Genomic DNA, 18,479 nt, shown 5'->3' on the forward strand with positions numbered 1-18,479 from the left:
ATGCATTGCAAGACGTCTGGAACCGCCAGACCATGTGGCACAACCCAAATATCACAGCATCAGGCAGGAGATAGCATCTTTCTCCAGTCACAGAAGCACCGTATCTCTCTGTATGTTCCTGGGACCCTGTAAGCTTTCTGCACCAGACCTAATGGTGTCAGGAAAGGAAGTGGTAATAAATTTTTCTAGTTTGAACCACTGAGGAGATTTTTGGCACTGTGCAAAGCACTCCAATAGCAGTCTGGGTGGGACACTTGCAAACCTTGCAGAAAGCACCATGGGAACCCTAACGACTGAAAACGTGCCTTGGCCGTAAAAAACAGTGCCTCGGATTCCAAGAAAGCTAACTTCAGTTGAGTGTCCTACAGCAAAATTCAAGACAAGGAAATGTTCACCCCAGTGTATGTACATGAGACCCACACTCCAGCTCCTATCCATGGGGGATCTCCAGCAACTGTGTGGAGGTAAAAACGACCTGGCTGTCTTCTCACCCAGCTTAATGGTGTTTTTCAGCAAAGCTGAACCAAACTGTCCTTTCCAGGGTGCCTTTCATTTCCTTGGAGCAGAGGACAAAACAACTCCTCCTTGATATGTTCAGAGCTTGACTAGCCACCTTCTCATGACCGGACTGCTGCCTCTGTGACGTGGGTTTGGGGCTGTCTGCTGAGGTGCTGCGCTCCCATCCCCGGTGTCTTGGGTCGATTTTTGTGAGCCCAAATCTGTGGGTAGCTGATGATGGCAGAGTCCTTGTCCCAGCCCAAGCAGTAAGGAAATCAGCTCTCTGCCCAGTTGTCCCAGGAGAAAAGTGATGGTCAGGAGGCCAGGGTCCCAACTAAGGACTGTGTTACAAGGGAAGAGCCAATGTACAGGTGCTTAACACTGGCCATTGAAAGCAATGAGACAAACCATGTTCGGTTCCTAACCAAGTCTATGCTTGTCTGTGCTGCAATTAGAGTGGAGTAATACATGTTGCACATAGTATGGTCCAAATTTCTCATAGAGATGAGTGTTGTGGAGCTCGGGAGCCATCCCCAGCACAGTCGTAATTGTAAGGTACGGCAGTCCTTTGAAAATGCTTTTGAACGCAGGGCTGGAAAGGGCCTCCTGACTCATGTCCACTTACTTACCTTCTATTTTAGACAATTTTGTCATCTAGTAGTTTTCATAAACAAGACATGCTCTGTCTTCAAGGGGAGGGGTTTGTTCTCACACTGTTCCAGCTGAAAACCTCCCCAGAACCTCCAGGCTCTGTGACCAGAAAAACATCTTCTACTTTCCAACCTGTCTTGAATTTTGTCCAGTTTGCACCCATTTAATTTGTGTCAAAAAAATTGTTTTTTTGCTTAAAAAGTTCCTTTTCTACTCCTAGCGTGACCAAGCTGAGAATCTTGTAAGGAGTCTAGACAGTAGCTATGTCTCAACCTCTCCTTGGAGTTAATCCCAAACTGTAATAATTCATGTATCTGATGGTTAGAGCACTGGATCTTCTAGCTCTATAGGATTAGCAATAAATCTCACAAAAGAAGAGAGATTTCAGAAATCCATAGGGTGTCTAAGGAGGCTGAGACTTCCTGATTCACCCTAGGACAAATCAGAGGGACTGCCCTGCTGCCCAAGCATCCCTGTTCCTCCCAGGTAAGGGTAGATGTCAAAGAGGATCGCGATGTGGCCAGTGGCTGTTTCTAAGCCACGTGTTTGCCAGCAGTACTCTGAAGTTCCGACAGGGTGAAAGGAAAGCAAACCTTTGTGTTTTCATGACAAAATGTATTTTAGCATAGCAAGATCTATTTGTTAGTTTAAAAGCCCCTCTGTTTTCAACCTCCTGAAAATGGCAGGCAGCACCCCTGCACCTTTGCAATGCCTCTCCAGTCCCCAAGCTTTAAATCCTTAATGTCACTGCTGAATTGAGGCAGCTATTTAAATCAGGGATGGGGACTTCATTGATGCTGTCTGCTTCACAGATACAAAAGAGATCGTCCCAGTTCTGAGGAGTTTATTTGCTGATGCAAGCATGACCCCATGCCATCTAAACCTCCTGGAAGCAAGTCAGCTTGATGCTCCACTGATAAACATATCAGCAGCTGAGGAGCTGTGCAGTGTGCAGCTCCCATAATTACTAACTCCGGTTCAAAGGCTTTTATGCAAAGGAACAATGGGCACCAAAACAGTGTTGCAGCCTGTTGTGCACCGCAGTGTTTTGCTGTGATGGAAAGGCTTGCCCTGTCAGACAAGCCTGCTTTTCATGTCCCTGTCCTCTTCATAACACCGAGGTAATTCCTACTGGTAAGGAGGCTATTGTCCACCTTTTAAGAAAAGGAGTCGGGGATGTACACGCTGGCTAAGGAGATGAAAAGAGGTTTTAGCAAAAAGGGAAGTGCTGTTTTCCTCATTGGAAATCTGTCCCTATTATCAGAAGATTTCCCTGTCACCAGCAGTGCCCGAAATGGCAGTGACAGCTCATTTGTTTTGCCCTCGCTGCCAACAGTTGAGCACATCTGTGCATGTCATGAAGGAGCGTGCAGAAGACATTTGCATTTTTGCTTTGTGTCCATTTTCCCTCTCTGTTCACCATGTTGAGATTTGGCCTTTGAAAATAAGTCTGCGTTCAGCACGACCTGGAAAATTTTGCGGGATGTGAGCTGCTGCCCGGCCAGCCCCTGCCACGTCAGGCTGCTCACCGAGCTGCTCTCGCTCAATTCAGAACCAGCTTCTTGTGCAACTTTGCAATTAGCGATGTACATTATGACCAGGCAGCTTCCTTACAGCCAGAGCGGTATATATTTCGCAGGGAAATGCTTTGCGTAAAGCAATCGTACCCTGCTCAGTCAGCACTGATGAGGCAGGACTCTGTGAGCAGCACCCCACGTGTGGGGTGATTCCCCCTGGGAGCTTCCCAGCCCTTGCGAGCGGCAGGCCCGTTTCCAGCTCCCTGGGTGTTCAAGGGCTCCGGCCCTTCTGCACAAAACTAGATTATCCCTTAGTGACTTTCATCCCTTTACTGAGACGTGGTTTATTTTCAGTCAATTGCTTTTCTTCCTGCTCATTTTTCCTTCTCGACCCCAGAACACCAATCCAGTGTATTTGCGCAGCAGCACCCCAAAGCCAGATCTACAGAGAGTGCATCCAAATTATTGCAGACCAGCAGAAATCTCTCCTAGCTGGTGGGCTGCTTGGAGGGGAAGGAAAGAAATAGAAGGGGAGTGATCCTCACGGAGTTATCCCAGTAGGCTCCCATCACTCGTACTTCTCCAACCTCATTTCATAGTATGGCAGGAGCAACGTGAAATGGTGTGCTTGCTGACCAGCCAGAGAGGTTGTGCTGGAAGTTTGTGCCCTTTTAAACCACCAGATTTCTTTTGCTCTCCTGCAAACACTTGCTTGAAGCACTGGAGGTACGTGCAGGTCGGTGGGCCAGTGCCACCTGGGTGTTTCTTTGCAAAGTCAGGATCTCTACGAGGTTGATGCAGCTTCAGTGGGGAGGATGCCTACAGCCAACACTCACAGAGGGTCTGTGTTGGCAGGCTGAGCTTAATAACAAAAACATTTATTAGTAAGTAATAATAACGTTAATGGTAACAAAATATCTACTTCATATTGTGCATAATATCAATAGATTTCACTTCCTTTCCAAGTGCTACAGCTTGCTGAAACTCCATTTCTTCTCTGGGGCATATATTTCTACTACTTTGGAATATTTCTGGCAAATATTCCAAAGTAGATTTTTGTTATGACCCACACTGAACCCTGGGATTTCCGTAGGACAGAAAACTTTCCCTCTAGAAAACCATGAGTCCTTTCTCTCCTAATGAAAGAAACAGCATGGTCTGTTCACCTCTGAGAGATCTCCCCTCCCACAGAGCCAAAGGATCTTGAATGGGATCTCCTTCCAGCCAGGGCTCTTAGGGCATCAGAGCTGCAAGGGCTGAAGGTGCAACTCGTTTCTTCTCAGGAGGAAGGTGGGAATCCTGGAGATGTCCCAGTCAGGAGTGGTCAGTGTGGATGGATTGCTCCAGGGTTCATCCAGACCCACTGCTGAGAACAGACCTGTGGTCCTGGCTGCATTTGCATCACCAAAACAGAACTGCTCCACCCAAAAATCCATTGGAAAAGGCTAACCTATGAAAATGTGAAAATGTTGGTTAGATAATTCCTGGCCAGCACCAGCCCATAACCCTCTTATTGGTTCCACCAGGTGAGGTGAAAAGACGGGGATGTGGAGCACACGGGGCTGGGTAGTAGTTGGGGCTTGCTCCTTGCCAGGAGAGTTTCCCAGGCATGGAATGACCAAAGGCAGCTGAGGTCTCCAGGCAAAGGAGACGTCTGGAAGAACCTTGCAGGGGGAAGCGATCTTGCGATGAGTCACCCTAGGCTCAGGTCTGATATCCCTGCCTAAAGAGGCAGAGGTAATTGCCTCTGATTAATGCTGTCAAAGCTCTGTGAACTCCAGTGAGGATATGAAAGGACTGACATGCCTCTTTGAGATGGGGGTAAGATAGAGTACAGCCAAGTGTGGGAAGAAAATTAAGCTGAGATGTAGTTTTTAATTACCAATAAAGCCATGCTCTAGGACAGAGGGTTCAGAGCAGGACTCTGTCTCTTCCTACTCTTTTATGCTCCTTGATGCTTCCTACATTCTGCATTTTGGGACCATCTCTCTATTTTTCTCTGGGGACTTGCTAGTACTAGCTATATGAAGACACCACATTTCATTCTTCCTCCTCTCCCGCCACATCACCAAGGTGGCATATGTACCATTTAAGTAGCAATATGTATAGGGCTTCCTTTTAATCATCTCCTAATTTTCCATACCATGGGGTTTCATGTTTCCTTCAACAGCTCTGAAGGCTGGAGACATTTGCTCTAAATGAATACCGAGTTTCTCCCTTAATTGCCTGAACCCCAGAGCTGGAGCTATAATCACAGAGTTTGGTTTTCGGATATCTCTGGAAACTCACAGAGGACAATAATCGAGACTGGTGTCTGGACACATCTCAGGGCTTTTGTCCCATTTTGAGGACCATGAGGAGAAGCGCTGTGATGTTCCTGGCAATAACCCTTCCCCTGCTATGGCAGCCTGTGAATACCAGTTAATAAATGTGTATCACACCCCATGGAGGGGAGGGAGCTCCCTTTTGCAAATGGAAAAGGGAACTCATTCACCCAAAACCACACAAGGAAATTATGTTAAAGCCTGGGTTAGCACTTCCAGGTTTCTGGTGACCTAAACTATATTTAGACTTACCCTCTCTCCCAGCACCTAATGCAGTGTCTTTATCATCTGAAAAGAGATGTTTGGAGATAGTGAATAAATGCACTGAACGGAAAGGTAGGATGCTGCTGTTACTGGTACTCATAAGGCAGCCAGCCTGGTGCTGCAGGATATCCTGTTCCTCCCAAGGTACGGTTGTATTTATTGCTTAGCACGGAGTCCCTGTATTTCAGGTTTAGCATCCTTTGACAGGAGTCTCGTAAGACTTTACTGTTAGATGCTAATAACTTGTTATTCTACAAATTTATTTGGCTTACAAGAAATAAACCCAGTCATCCTATAGAAGATATCACAACATTCGATATCCTCTCCTACCCTCCCTTCAGATTATACACTGCTGCCCAGATAATATTCCAGGGTGGCTGACATTGTTCATCTGCTCCACGTTATTAAAACCCCTTAGCAAGGGGAATGAATATTCATCTGTGCTATATATAGCACCATGCGTATTACTCTCCACAGCTGGGAGTACAGCTGGGGTACCCACGCTCGGATCTTTACGGTCTGGTTTTTGCAAGTCTTTTTTGCTCTGCGGCCACCGAGTCTCTGGCTGGCGGGTGGCGTTGGTGCTCCGCAAGGAGCCCGCCGCTTTTTTTTCCTGGCTGAGGTTTCACAGGGTTTCAAAGCCTCCCTCCAGTGCGGTTATTAAAGGCTTTTGTTTATCTTGTGAAATCTGCCCTGTGAATGCTGACACTGACTGAAGTGCTGGGAGAGTTTCCCTGACTCTTCCTCTCGCTGTCTCTCACGGGTCTATTCCCATGAAAATGATCTCAGGTGTGCCATGCGTCATCAGTCCGCCCCAGGCGCTCTCTGACTTACTGGCAGGGAAGATGAATGCACAGTTTCTGAAGCTCTGCCCGTAGCCGGGTGCTCCTCCTGCCTCCCGGCCTGCCGCAGCACTGCAGAGAGCCGTCCCGGCCGTCCCAGCGGCTCCGGCAGTGGCAGGCACCAGCTGTCCCCAGGCACACACCGCTCCCCGGGCAGGCGGCCCAGCAAAGGGCTTGCATCGGGAGAGCAGCTAGGGCTCTGCAACACCACCCGAAACCGATTCTCACTGCTCAGGCAGCATTTTCCCAGCCTCTCTCCCGTCTACCCCGCAGGGATGCAGCTCTGCTGGGAGAACTGAATCCTCTCAGGACGGGCCCTGCTGCAGCACGTGATGCTGACTTTCCCCTTTGGATGAGAAAGCACCTCAGTCTGCAGGGCTGGGGTGTTGACGCTCACCGCCAGCGAGACCCCATCTGGATCCCTGGCTTCTCCCTGTGTCCCTGTTGCCACTGAGCTATGTAACCAGGTGTTCACCTGGAGAAGCAGAGGGTTAAGCTCGGTGGCAGGGTGAGACACTTACGGGGATGGTGGAGGAAGGGCAGGCCCATGACTTGAGTGCCCTGAGTCCCCCCAGATTTTAACAGTGCTGATGGCACCGCCAGCACAAGTGTGCGTGGCCACTTGGAAATCACCAGCGCTGTCCCCATGCCACCGTGCCACCAGCAAAAAGGCGGCAGTGCAGCTGCTGGGGTGCCACGGGAAGGGGGCTTTGCCATCCATGCTTGACTTGCTAATCCGCGCTTTCCCATCCATCCTCCTTTACAGGACCATGGAGGTTCCTCCATGGGAGGTCGAGCTCTCCCACCCTCGCCGCCAGCAGAGCCAGGTCTCACGGGTGGGCTCCTGCTGGCAGCCAGGGGCTGGGGGAGCAGTGGGCACCATCCCCTGGCCAGAAAGCCAGGCCTGGCTCCGAGGCGGAGCGGTCGCTGCCGCTGCAGCGCTGGCCTCTGTGCCGCAAGCCTGGGGAAGGTTTCAGCAGCACCTGGCTCGCTTTCTGAGAAAACAAGGAAAGAGAGATCTACCCTAAACCCTGGGAAGCCCGTGTATTTTCATTGTATTTTAATTTTAAGAGATTGTCTGCCCCGCCCAAGATTATCTCATGGGAAAGAAAGGCCTGGCTCAGTGACTCGTGGTGAAACTTGTCCCCGAGCCAAATTTCCCGCACCTGATGTTCCTCCACAGCAGCAGAAACCAGAGTATTTCAGTTCACAACACTGCCCCAGGGGCAGCGCTGGGGGTGAGGGGATGGAGGGGGAGGATGGGACCCACATCTCCTCCTGCTCTTCCAGAACAAGTCCTGCAAGTTTGGATGCTGAGCGGCTCAGGCCGGGAGCTGGAAAGGGCAATGTGTCACCCTGGGAACGGGGATCACGTGGGGCTGCAGCAGAGGGAACCTGTCTCAGGGATACGTTGAAACATACCCTGCTCTCTTGTGCAATAGGTCTTTGCAAGTACAATGCTGTATTTATACGGTGGGAACGGAGAGCCCAGGGGCTGGACTCTGCAGAGGCATGAGTAAGCAGCTTCCAGGAGGCCCAGGTGCCAGCTGCGCCAGCTCTTTGATTCCTCTTCTGGGAGCAGATGCAGAGTGGGAGCTGGGTCTTGACCAGCATCCTCCAGTACAGGGAGGACAGTCTTGGAGCCATATTGTAAAATTTGAGTGTTGTCTTTGTATAAATGCTTTATCTCCTGGGCCCACTACAGAGTGATTTAGCATGGCTCCAAGAGAGGCAATGATATAAAGGAGAGCCAAGATCTTTAAGCAGCCCAAGTGGGCCAAGGACAGCCTTGTGGGCACAGGGGACTCTCGGCAGGGTTGGAAGAGCAGCAGCCTGATTGAAGCACAGGCTGCGAGAGGACAAACTTTTCTTCTGGTGCCAGTGCTGGTTTGAGCAGTGCCTCTGCTCACTCCCGCTCCTCCAGTGTTCCCACGCTGCTATTTGCGAGGCCACAGAGGGGACCACGGGAGGGGACCCATCTAGCCCAAACCAGGGGCAGGGAGGCATTAGGAGCAAAGTTGAAGCAGGCTACTTAGCTGTCATTACAGCTGGGAAAAGTCAAACCAGACCCTGCTTCCAAGCTGGAAATGGTTGCCTAATTGTTGAATGACATTAAACTTGGAGCAACCTGAAGAAAAAGTTAGCTAGCACATGAGGATTAAATTGGGGGGGTGTTAAGAAGGTGATAAGGTTGTTAATGCAATCATACCCCTCTCAGGAAATGGGAGAGGATGCTGTTCCCTGGTAATTGCATTTCAACAGGATTCAAGCACAGCCAGGTTCCTGCTGCTAGGCTCATGTCAGCTCCTGACCTGGTAATAATTCATCCTGTCCCTTCAAAGTAAATAGGACGTAACCTACAGGGCATAAAGTTCTCCTGAAGAGACCCTTCAGACTTGCTCTTCTGGGGCTGGAAGGAGGCTGTGTTGAGTCCGATGAAACTTGGTATTACTTGGGGGATTAATTCCCAGTCAGGGTTCAATGGAAGCTCAGAAAGCGTTGCCAGCTGGGAACCTTCTTGGCGCAACTAAGCCCATTTAGGGTGTGCTACCTACAGAGAAAGGAAACAAAAGGGTCCTTCCAACACCATGTTCTTACTGTTGCTGACACCCGAGCTCAGCTCCTTCAGAGATGGCAGCTGAGAGCGGCAGCTAGCACACCGGCTTCATGCACAATTACAAGAAGTGGCGCGTACCTGTACTGAAGCACTTGCAGTGTTGCTTATGCTGGTGGGAAAGCCCTGATGAGCTACTCTGCTGGATGCAGGACTGTGCAGGAGTCTGCTGATCAGGATCCAAATCAGAGACCTGAGCAAGAAAGAAGGCACTAGAAAGTTTCCACCCTATAGGCACAATGGTTTTTTTAGCATTTGATGCCGAGCTTTGTGCTATGGAGCAAGTCAGGTCAACTAATCATAAAGATCCTTTCTGGCATTGAAGTAAGTGGCACTTGTGTGGAATTGTGCTGGGCTAGTAATGGGCTTGGCTAGCTTCATCCAGCCTGGTGGGGTGGTTTGTGTTAGCAACAGTCTCCCAGGAACTCTCCTGTGCTGTCAGCATCATCTGAAAATACAGGTTGGTCAAGCAGCACTGCAATGCAGAAACAAGCCCAAACTGTACCAGAGCCAGGTAGGAGCACAGGTCCAGTACTGCACCATGGAGAGGACTAGAGCAAGGCTTTAAAGATGCCTTGGGTGGCTTTGGTAGGACACTCCATTTAATGAGACAGATTCACCCCCACCCCCAGGAGCTCAGCTTTGTTCATGGGTTTCAGGGAGTTTTAGGGTGCTTATTGTGCACATGACAGGATATGGCTCAGTGGGATGACTCACACCCCGTAAAGTTAATTCACACTTTGCTGCTATTTCCATTCACAGGTTCTTCTGTAAGCTCTAATGCCGGGAAGCTGCAAAGCTGGGAGCCGGCTCCAAATAATCCCACAGGTCGCTTTACATCTGGCAAACAGCAGACTGCAGGAGGACAGTGTGGTCTCAGACTTTGTTAAAAAAAAACAAACATACCAAACAAGTTCCTAAATCATGTTTTATCAGCAGTAATTTCCTATTCCCTTCTAGTTTCTGAATCACATTTGCTCATTACTTCTGCTACACTGCGGGTTTTGTCCATTTTCTTTCCTACCTCTCTGCCGAACTCCCAAAGCAGCCTCACTTCCCAGCCCTCTGCCTTTGGAGCAGCTATGGGGCCCCAGATGTGGACAGATGGGAGCCCTGACCTACCTGTGATGCCGATGATAAAGTAAAAAGGATGAGCCCTGTGAGCTATCTTGGACAAAGCTTGTGTGTCTTATGTGGCACGGACAAAATTTTTCAGCACTTGAGCCAGTGTTAAACTACCAAGGTAAGTTAAATAAAGCTGGTCGCTAAATTACCCACCAGCCTAATGACAGAGCAGCATGCTGTTATTAAGGTTGCAAATGCAAGTCCTACATGGGCTTGTCTCAGGGAGTGCTGGGAGGGCCTCCTGACTGGTCCCTGGATGGTGGCTTCTGGGGAGAGGCACTGAAAGCCTTGGATATTTGCTACTCCATCCCCTTCAGCAGCCTCCACCCTGAGAAGCTGCTGAGGGAGAGGAAAATTAACTGAGGCAACAGAAGGATCTTGGAAGGTGTCAGCTATGAAGGGATTTTTACCATTGCTAGTAGTACCCAGCTTATTTCGCACTGACAAAATTACAAACACAAATGCAGACATTAAAAAAATTTATTTGAACAAATATTAGACACAATCACAGAGGAAGAAAGCAGCTCTCAGTACAGTTTCTTTTCCAGAATGAAATAATCCCTGTTTCATACCACGCTACTGCAGGACAACCCTTGCTCTCCCCAGCAGAGGGGGAGGCTGATGTTCTTTCCACCTGTGGATTTGCTCCATAGGGGTATGGCATGCTCCTTAGCAGGTCACACCACAGCCCTCGGTCTCACAGGCTCAAGAAATGCATAAAGACCCAACAGACAAACTGAACTAGTGATACAGCAAAGGTGTCTGTACAGCTAGGAAATACATGCAGGGATGCATTGCTGAGGGAGAGCTTGCTTCAGGAAGCGGTGTCCTGCCTAGAGGTGTGCAGGACATGTCACTTCTAGCTACCGCCTCTGTACTCTCCATCTCTTAGGACTCCTCACTGGACACAGATGGCATTTCAGCTGGGGGAGTCCTTTCAACGTTCAGCTCATTTTGACACGCCATCCTTTTCAGGTCTCTAAGCCTTACCCTACAAGCAGCTCCAAGGCTGTGGGCCACATCCCTTTGCTAGAAGACCTGCCCACCTCTTTCACACTGTGATACCACCCAGGGAGACAGCAGGCTCGTCTCACGTCCTGGGGACAACATGAGCTGCGCCACAAAGAGGGATGGTTGTGAGAGATGTTTGCAGGCATTTGTTTAGATCCAGAGCCATGCTGCGTTACTTGCATTTGTTTTTTTTTACAGGCCCGCTAGCTCAGGTATGCTTGCTTTTGGTGCAGGGCAAACAATCCACAGCTATATCTCCTTCTGTCACATTACTCCAGAGTGTCCCCAAAGTGATGGGCCATGGCCAGATGCAGAGAACCCCCTGAGTATTGAAAGCATTGCTTGACAGACCTGTCATGCTCTCTGCTACATAAACAAGAACGAAATGTCTCTGTGAAAGAAGTTTTAGAATCTGATGCAAGTTCTGTAATAAAATGTGAGTAGACTCACTGAGAGATTAATCCCCTGAGAAAGAGGTGAGAGGGGAACGGAGCAAACGTAGTGTTTTTCTCTGGCAGGCATTTAATGGATTTCCTTTGCTTTTGATTTCAGCAGATCAAGCAGTGACTTTTGAGAAAAGGAAGCACAACAGAAAGAAGCCCTGAGCCCTCCGTTCCTGTTCTGCAGCCTCAGGAAGAACAGTACAAGGTGAATTCTGTTCTCCTGCATAGATCTGAAACTGAGGATTTTACTGACCAAGAGGAACTCTCTCTCTTTTGCACTACAACCCCCTCCTTTTCATTCAGAACTTAATGTATGGACAATATTACTTTGAAATTAAGATCACCAGCAAATTTTCCAGGTCCCTAGAAGACTCACTGAATATTAGCATCTCAACTAAGTAGAATCATGACTTTCATTTAACAATGTTCATTCTTCTTTCCTTCTCCATCTCCCTTTCTTCCTTCCATCTCTCTTTTTCCTTTTTACTCCCTTCCTTTTCTTCCTTCTCTCTTCTTCTGTCATTATATGCACCTACGTTTCATCCCTTGGTAGTGTTACAAACCCTTCGCTGACACAGTTTCGTCTCTGCTAGACAGACAGAGCCACTCATCACTGTTCCTCGCCTGTTCTTTCTCTCAAAACACCACACACAAAAGGCCTTTCAAAATAGGTCCCCAAGTTCATGACTACCTCTTAAGACAGGACTATAGCACTGGCACCCACTGGACTACAGAGTCCTCTCAGAGAATGTTTTGCTTAAAGAATTACTGTAGCTCCCAGTGCATCTTCTCTTCAGCCTGCTAATGGCCTTTATTTAGGAAAAGCCTTCTCAAAGGTACTCACAGTACAGGGCCTTTAAGAAAGAGCACTGCTTTTTCACAGCCAAGTGACTTCTACCTATTTTGGCAAGCAGAATCAGAGAGGGAACCCAAGTCTCTTGTTACAAACTCGGCAGCCCGTGTCTGACCACATTGCAGTTGCCTGTAACTGTCCCAGCCCTACTCTCTGCCAAGCCTGTAAATCAGCCAAAACAGAGGCAGACTTCAAAAGTCCCTCATGTTTATTATGCTACATCAGGACTCCAAAAGTGTGTTAGCTTCAGACAGAAAACTGGTCATTTGAACGATGTAAGGAACCTGCCTGTTCTGGGGTACTGAGTCTTGGTGTATTGAAGGCTCCCACTAGTCTGGGACACTGCAGACATGTCCAGCAGGTACTTAGAGCTGCCTGGACCATGCCACATCCCAGCACAATGGAAATCCAGTTCATGTCTTGTAGGCATCTGATACTGTAACCCAGCAAGAGCCAGGCTTCCAAGCCCAGCAGCTTATCATACCCTCCTCGCTGGGGCCACAGGAGCAGTCACTCCAAGAAGGTGCAGAGCCAATACTGGCATCAGGTGTTTCTTTCCCCCCCCCCAAAGCAGCTTCAGACAAAGCAGAAGAACTTCTTCCAGCGGCACTTGGAGAGAGTTTTGATGCCTTTGGCAGTCATCTTCTTTTCCTGCCGTGCTTTGTGCTCAACACCGCTGACAATGGCCATGTCAAAAACTTCTTTGAGGTTCTTCTGGGTCAGTGCTGAGCATTCCAGGTAGGCTTCAGCCCGGATTTTGTCAGCTAGACCTTCTGCCTGAGGCCGGGGCACAGGCTTCACGTGGTAGCGATCCAGGCTGATGAGGACATTGACATCGTCCCGCAAGTCTGCCTGTGTCCCCACCAGCAGCACCGGCGCCCGGGGGTTGTGAGTTCGTATCTCAGGGATCCATTTCTCAGTAATGTTTTGGAAGGAGCTTGGGTTTACCACACTGAAGCAGACAAGGAAGACGTCAGTGTCGGGGTAACAAAGCGAGCGCAAACAGTCAAAGTCCTCCTGTAGAAAATGGAGGGGGGGGGAAAAAAAGTCTTCACTGGACTGATCTCCTAACAGCATGACGCTGCAGTGGCTTTTTCACATGTTAACTAGGACAGCGACACCCTCAGAGGCAGGGCATGGTGCTGACTTTGTGGCCATGCCACGGTTCAGGCACAAGTTTCAGAGCTGAGGGAGTCTGTCATTCACCCGTCTGTGACTGCCATACCAGCGAACGGCTGATGCTGGACTACTGCATTTCCTTCCTTCCCAGCTAAACACTGCCTTCCTCAAAAGCCTGCAAACAGTCCCTGTCCCACAGGACAGGGAGCAGCTGACAGCTGCTTTGATAGAGCTTACCTGTCCAGCAGTGTCCCACAGCTGGATCCGGACCGGGGCTCCATCCACCAGGACCTGCACTGAGGCAGAAAGAGAATAAGGGTGAGTGTAATGGAGTCGCCCACAATACACACACTCATACAGGTTTTTCCCCAGAGCACTCTGTTTTGTATCCCACTGAACAGACTTGCTGAAGTCACTCAAGTCTGTCCTCCTTGCTGAGCATCCTCCCAAAGCTCACTAAAACAGCTGAAGCTTGCACTGGGAACATTAAGAGACCTGCAACAGACTTCCTGATTTGGTTATCCCTCAGGTGTTTCAGGCTCTTCTCCAGTATTTTGAAAGAATCACTCCCTATTACTGGACAACTGCTCCTCTAGAGAAGAGCCCTTAGCCAAACGGTGCCCTGAGAACAACTTGTTGTTCTTCTTCCACAACCCAAGAAAGCAGATAAGGATAAACACAAACTGAGAACTTCAGCAACTTGTGCCTAGCTTTTTGACCCAGAGTGGAAGTTCAAATCAGTCTCCATTAAACAAGCTACTGGAGATTTTTCCCATCCAGGCCAGAAATTTGGCCTTAAAAAAAAAAAAAAAAAAAAAAAAAAAAAAAAAAGGTGTCTCTGTGAGTGTCCTAGCTAAGGAAAAGCAAAGACCTAAACCCAACTTTGAAATGAAGCAGCTATTAAGGAAACAGTGATGAGTGAAATCCCCTTCAGAGACTATCCACACACTGAAAAACTGCTGAGTTACACATGTAAGGTCTGCTCCCATTTCACTCCCTAATCACGGTAAGCCTTTATGTGATTATCAGCTGACTCAGACTGAGGGCTGGCAGGACCTCTGATGGAAATCTGGAATGAAACTGTTAGATGTTTAAGTGCACAGACACCGCAGAGACCAGAGACTGGCTAAGAACCAAGGAAAAGGAGAAAGGGGTTGAGGGAGCTGGAAATCACTTTAAAATCCTTGCAACATGGATGGGGCTGTGCTCTGCTGCATAGAGGCGGACATCCTGGCTAAGGTGACAATGGCTGGCACTTGACACAAGCTAGCTAAATGCCATCGCTGTGCCCAGGAGGAGGCTTTATTGTCCTTTTGGTTTAAAAAAACCCAAACAAACAAAAAACCAAAACAAAAACCCCCCAAAAAACCTCCAAAACAGAACCAGGATCAAGCCTTTGTGATTCTTGAAGTGATTCGCCACGTGAGAAAAGTGATAGAAACAACTGACTTGGAGAGTTTAACACAAGCTCTTGGAGGAGAGCACTCCTCCCTGAAAGCAGTCTGGGGAGAAGGAGGGAGACACACACAAGAGATGAACTGAAGTTTGGTGGGAGGCTGAGACTGAAGGAAAAACGAAGGGGTGGGTGCGTCCACCACAGTGCCACTCCTCGCGGCGTAGCTGAAAGTCATTGCTTCCTTATGACTGGGAAACAGTTGGGTTGTTACCGTATCTTTGCCCCAGAGGAGGAAGAGAAACCTGTTCCTGATCAAAGAACCTGCTAGATCCTGACTTGATCTTCAAGGCACTGGGCATTTGCCTTTCTAGTATCTGGTTTCTTCTGTCTCACACGTGTTGAGAGAAGGAATTAGCATCTCTGAAATGTTTTACAATCTTCAGAAGAAAGGCACCACATATATTACCTGCTGCTCCAGTGCTTGCACAAAGTTTTTTTCGTACCTGCTGCTAGCCTAAGCTACGCTAGCAACTCTGCAACAGCCCTCCAAATACCGCCCTCGCAAGGTACACACCCTCGGGATGAGGCTGGATTTCCGTACAATAGCGAAGGGGCCGGCAGAACAGGATAGCCTGCTGGAGAAAGGTCACTGGGTACATGTTTCACTCAAGGCCGCTCTACCTGGCAGTGACACCCAGCAGGAGGTAGCACCCAGACAGATGTGGCCGGTTCACGGTCCCAGAGCCATTGCCCTGATAATGCAATACTTTCTCCCATCTTCTTATCTTTAACTGGTACTGGCATTGCAGTCCCTTGACCAGAACTAGGGTTGGGATGTAAACTGGGAAGCTCAGTTCTGCCGGCAGTTTCAATTGCAAGTATTTCCCAAGAGTGGAGGGAATTGGGCTGAAATTTCTGAAATGGATCCTGAACTGTGCTTTGTGGATCCAGGGAGGGACTTTTCTCAAGTTTAGCCAGGTTAAGAGTAGGAGTGGGAAGGGAAACATCTCTATTCTCCCATTTCCACCCAGTAAGCAGAAAGTGAACTTTGGAAGACCTGTTTTTAGTATTTCTGATTTCTATCAGTTGCAAATGCTACGCACCTTTGGAAGTCAGGCTCGCTACTTGGACATTCAAAGTGGGGCTAAACCCATGTGCAGCTATCTTCAAACTACCTGCTGCTAATCGGGGAGTCTCTGAACTCGTACTGCCTCCACCTTTCTGGATCATTTTACTATGGATTTGCCCTTTCCAAAAATGTGGAGGCTAATAACTATGGTAATGTCAAGCCTCTCTTAGCCCCAAACTGTACACATCAGTGTAAAGGGAGCAGAGAGAGCAGCAACCTTTCCCTTGGAGGACCTGAGGGCTCCTTACATCTGTTCCCAAAGGACCACTGGACCCTGAACAGCAGCGTGTTCCCAGTTCATTTCCTTCAGGTGACAATGGAAGAGCTTGGAGAGGGTCAAGGCAAATCAACAATTCCCAGTGTAAGAGTGAGCAACTGGGGAGACATTCAGACAAACAAAACGCTCCCTCTAGGAACCCCTGAGACTATGACACACTACAAGTCTCGTTCCTGGTCTGACTTGAGCCCATCTCTAATCTACCGATCTATACTGTCACGTACTGTTGTGTTTCTTCACATCAGACGAAGATCAGAAATCATTCAAAGGGCTTTGTATTTTCCTGGGGTTTATATTAGAAATTGGAGCCCAAAAGAAGAGGAGCGGAGAACAAGAACAAAGATGGCATTTACAAAAGTGGAAACTAGTGAGAGCTCATCAGCTGACCGGGAGGGCAACTCTAGCCAGACTTAGAAAGGCCTTCAGCTGTTTGGCAACCTCTGTTCAACGCCAACTTAAGTGGACAAGTGGAGAAAAGGATGCTTTTGCTGAATATCAGTTGAAGCTAGAAAGCCTACACTTCAATGCTGTGATATTTCCGAAGCTAAAACCCACCACCACCAACAAAAAATGAAGTCCCCTTCCATTTAGCTGTAGTGACACGACAAACCCAGGAAGGTGACCAGTTTCACGGAAGCTGCCAGCCAACTTGACACACGCCCTGCGGACACCCGAAGCTGTGAAATGCAAGACTTCCACCTGCTAAACTCCACAAAACGCCTGCGGGACTGGGTCCGAGTGGCAGAAAACGCCCTGGGGCTCGGTGCCCGCAGGCCGTGCGCACCCTACACCCGCAAAGCCGCCGGCGGCAGCCCCTCCGGCCGGGAAGGCGAAGGCTCACCCCCGCCCGCCGCGTCCCGTCGCCCCCCGGGCGCCTACCGGAGAAGGTGTCGAGGGCGGTGGGCTGGTACTCGTCGGGGTACCCGTTGGTGGTGTAGCTGACGACCAGGCTGGTCTTGCCCACGGCGCCATCGCCCACCAGCACGCACTTGATACCCAGCTCCGGGCCGCTGCCCCGGGGGGGGCTGTGTCTCCGCAGGGCGGGCGAGTAGTCCAGCAGCTCCTGGGGGGGCATGGCAATGGCACCGGCACCGGCACCGGCACCGGCACCGGGGGCGCGGCGGGGCTCAGCGCGGGGAGCGGCGCGGCGGGGCCGCTGCCATGCCCGGGCGGGCGGGCTGCTGTCGGGGCTGCGCGCTGCCGTGCGGGGCCACCCTCTCCGGCCCGCCTAGCACCGCTCCTCGCCGCTACACCTGCCCCCCTGCGCCCAAAACCGGCCCCCATTTCCCTAGTCCCGCCCCGGCCCGCCCCGCCGGGAGGGCGGCCCGGCCCGGCCCGGCCGCCTCCTCCTCCCGCCGCCGCCCCGCGGTGCCGCCGCCCCGCGGTGCCGCATCCCCGCCCCGCCGCCGCGGCCGCGGCCGGCGCTGGCCCTCGGGGTGCCGGCAGGTGCCGCGCCGCACTGCGTGTTGTGCGCGCAGGGGAGAGCCGCCGACCCCCCGTGTGTCTGGGCGTGTGTCTGTCTGGGCGTGTGTCCCCTTTGCCTTCCAAAAGAAGCAGCGCTGAGGCGTGCACGTCCACCCTCCGGCAGCCCCACCTGGAGCATCTGTCGTTTCTGGCATGAGGGGAATAAAATCAACGGTCAATATCGTGAGGGACAACAGAAAACAGATGACAGAAATGCATCACATTTGTTGACTATGTGATTGCCATTACTGCGTTCCTCTGACCCAGCCGAGCTGTTGCTACACGCTGGCAAAAGCCACAAAGTGTATTTTCCCAGCGGCGTGGACATGCGCAGGGGTTCCCGGTCTACTGCCCTTTCTCATGTTCACCTCCGGTAACTCGCACACCACACTGTGCCGTTGGCAGCCGAGAAGACGGATCCATCCCTGCCCTGCGGAGCTCACTGTCTGAAGAAGTACGACTAAACAAACAGAAGAGTGGGAGCACACCACTTAAAAGGAGAGATGCGGCCGCACTATCACAGCAACCATTGCACCTCAGTGTAACACCACCAAGTGACTGAAAACACCGGAGGGAAAGTATTAATGCATGCAATACCTAGTATTGCAACATCAGCTTTGAAAGTGGAGCTGTTTCCTAATGGAGGATCTCAACTCAGGCTGTCGATGAATGCCACCAACGTACTTAGATGATGTCTTCATCGTGCTCTCAGCAAGGGAGACCTGTGCTGCAAGGAGCCGTTGATGAGCAGCTCCTGAGCTTGTGTCTCACTGCGGTTTGCATCCACACTGAGAAGCTACCCAGGTGCTTCACCTGTATTAATGCTAAACTTGAGAAGACATCTTTAAGTCAGGCACAGTCTAAAATGCCTTTCCCCATGGCTGACAGGTCACAAGCACTGCAACCCCTCAGGTTCAAGAGTCTTGGCTGGACAAAGCATGTCCACTCCTGG

At 50.2% G+C, this 18,479-nt stretch overlaps 1 protein-coding gene across 1 annotated transcript; it reads right to left on the reverse strand.

The window, feature by feature from the left end:
• Positions 1 to 10,297: 10,297 nt before the first annotated feature.
• RHOV (ras homolog family member V) lies at positions 10,298 to 17,292 on the reverse strand. Its single transcript, XM_009473779.2, has 3 exons — positions 16,943 to 17,292; positions 13,499 to 13,557; positions 10,298 to 13,159 (listed from the first exon to the last, which is right to left on the reverse strand). The coding sequence occupies exons 1-3, from the start codon at positions 17,136 to 17,138 to the stop codon at positions 12,719 to 12,721; spliced, it is 696 nt and encodes a 231-aa protein (XP_009472054.1). The 5' UTR covers positions 17,139 to 17,292; the 3' UTR covers positions 10,298 to 12,718.
• Positions 17,293 to 18,479: the final 1,187 nt, after the last annotated feature.

The sequence above is a fragment of the Nipponia nippon genome, unplaced genomic scaffold, assembly GCF_047370975.1.
Source record: "Nipponia nippon isolate SJK-2023a ecotype South Korea unplaced genomic scaffold, ASM4737097v1 scaffold_10, whole genome shotgun sequence".
Lineage (NCBI taxonomy): Eukaryota > Metazoa > Chordata > Aves > Pelecaniformes > Threskiornithidae > Nipponia > Nipponia nippon.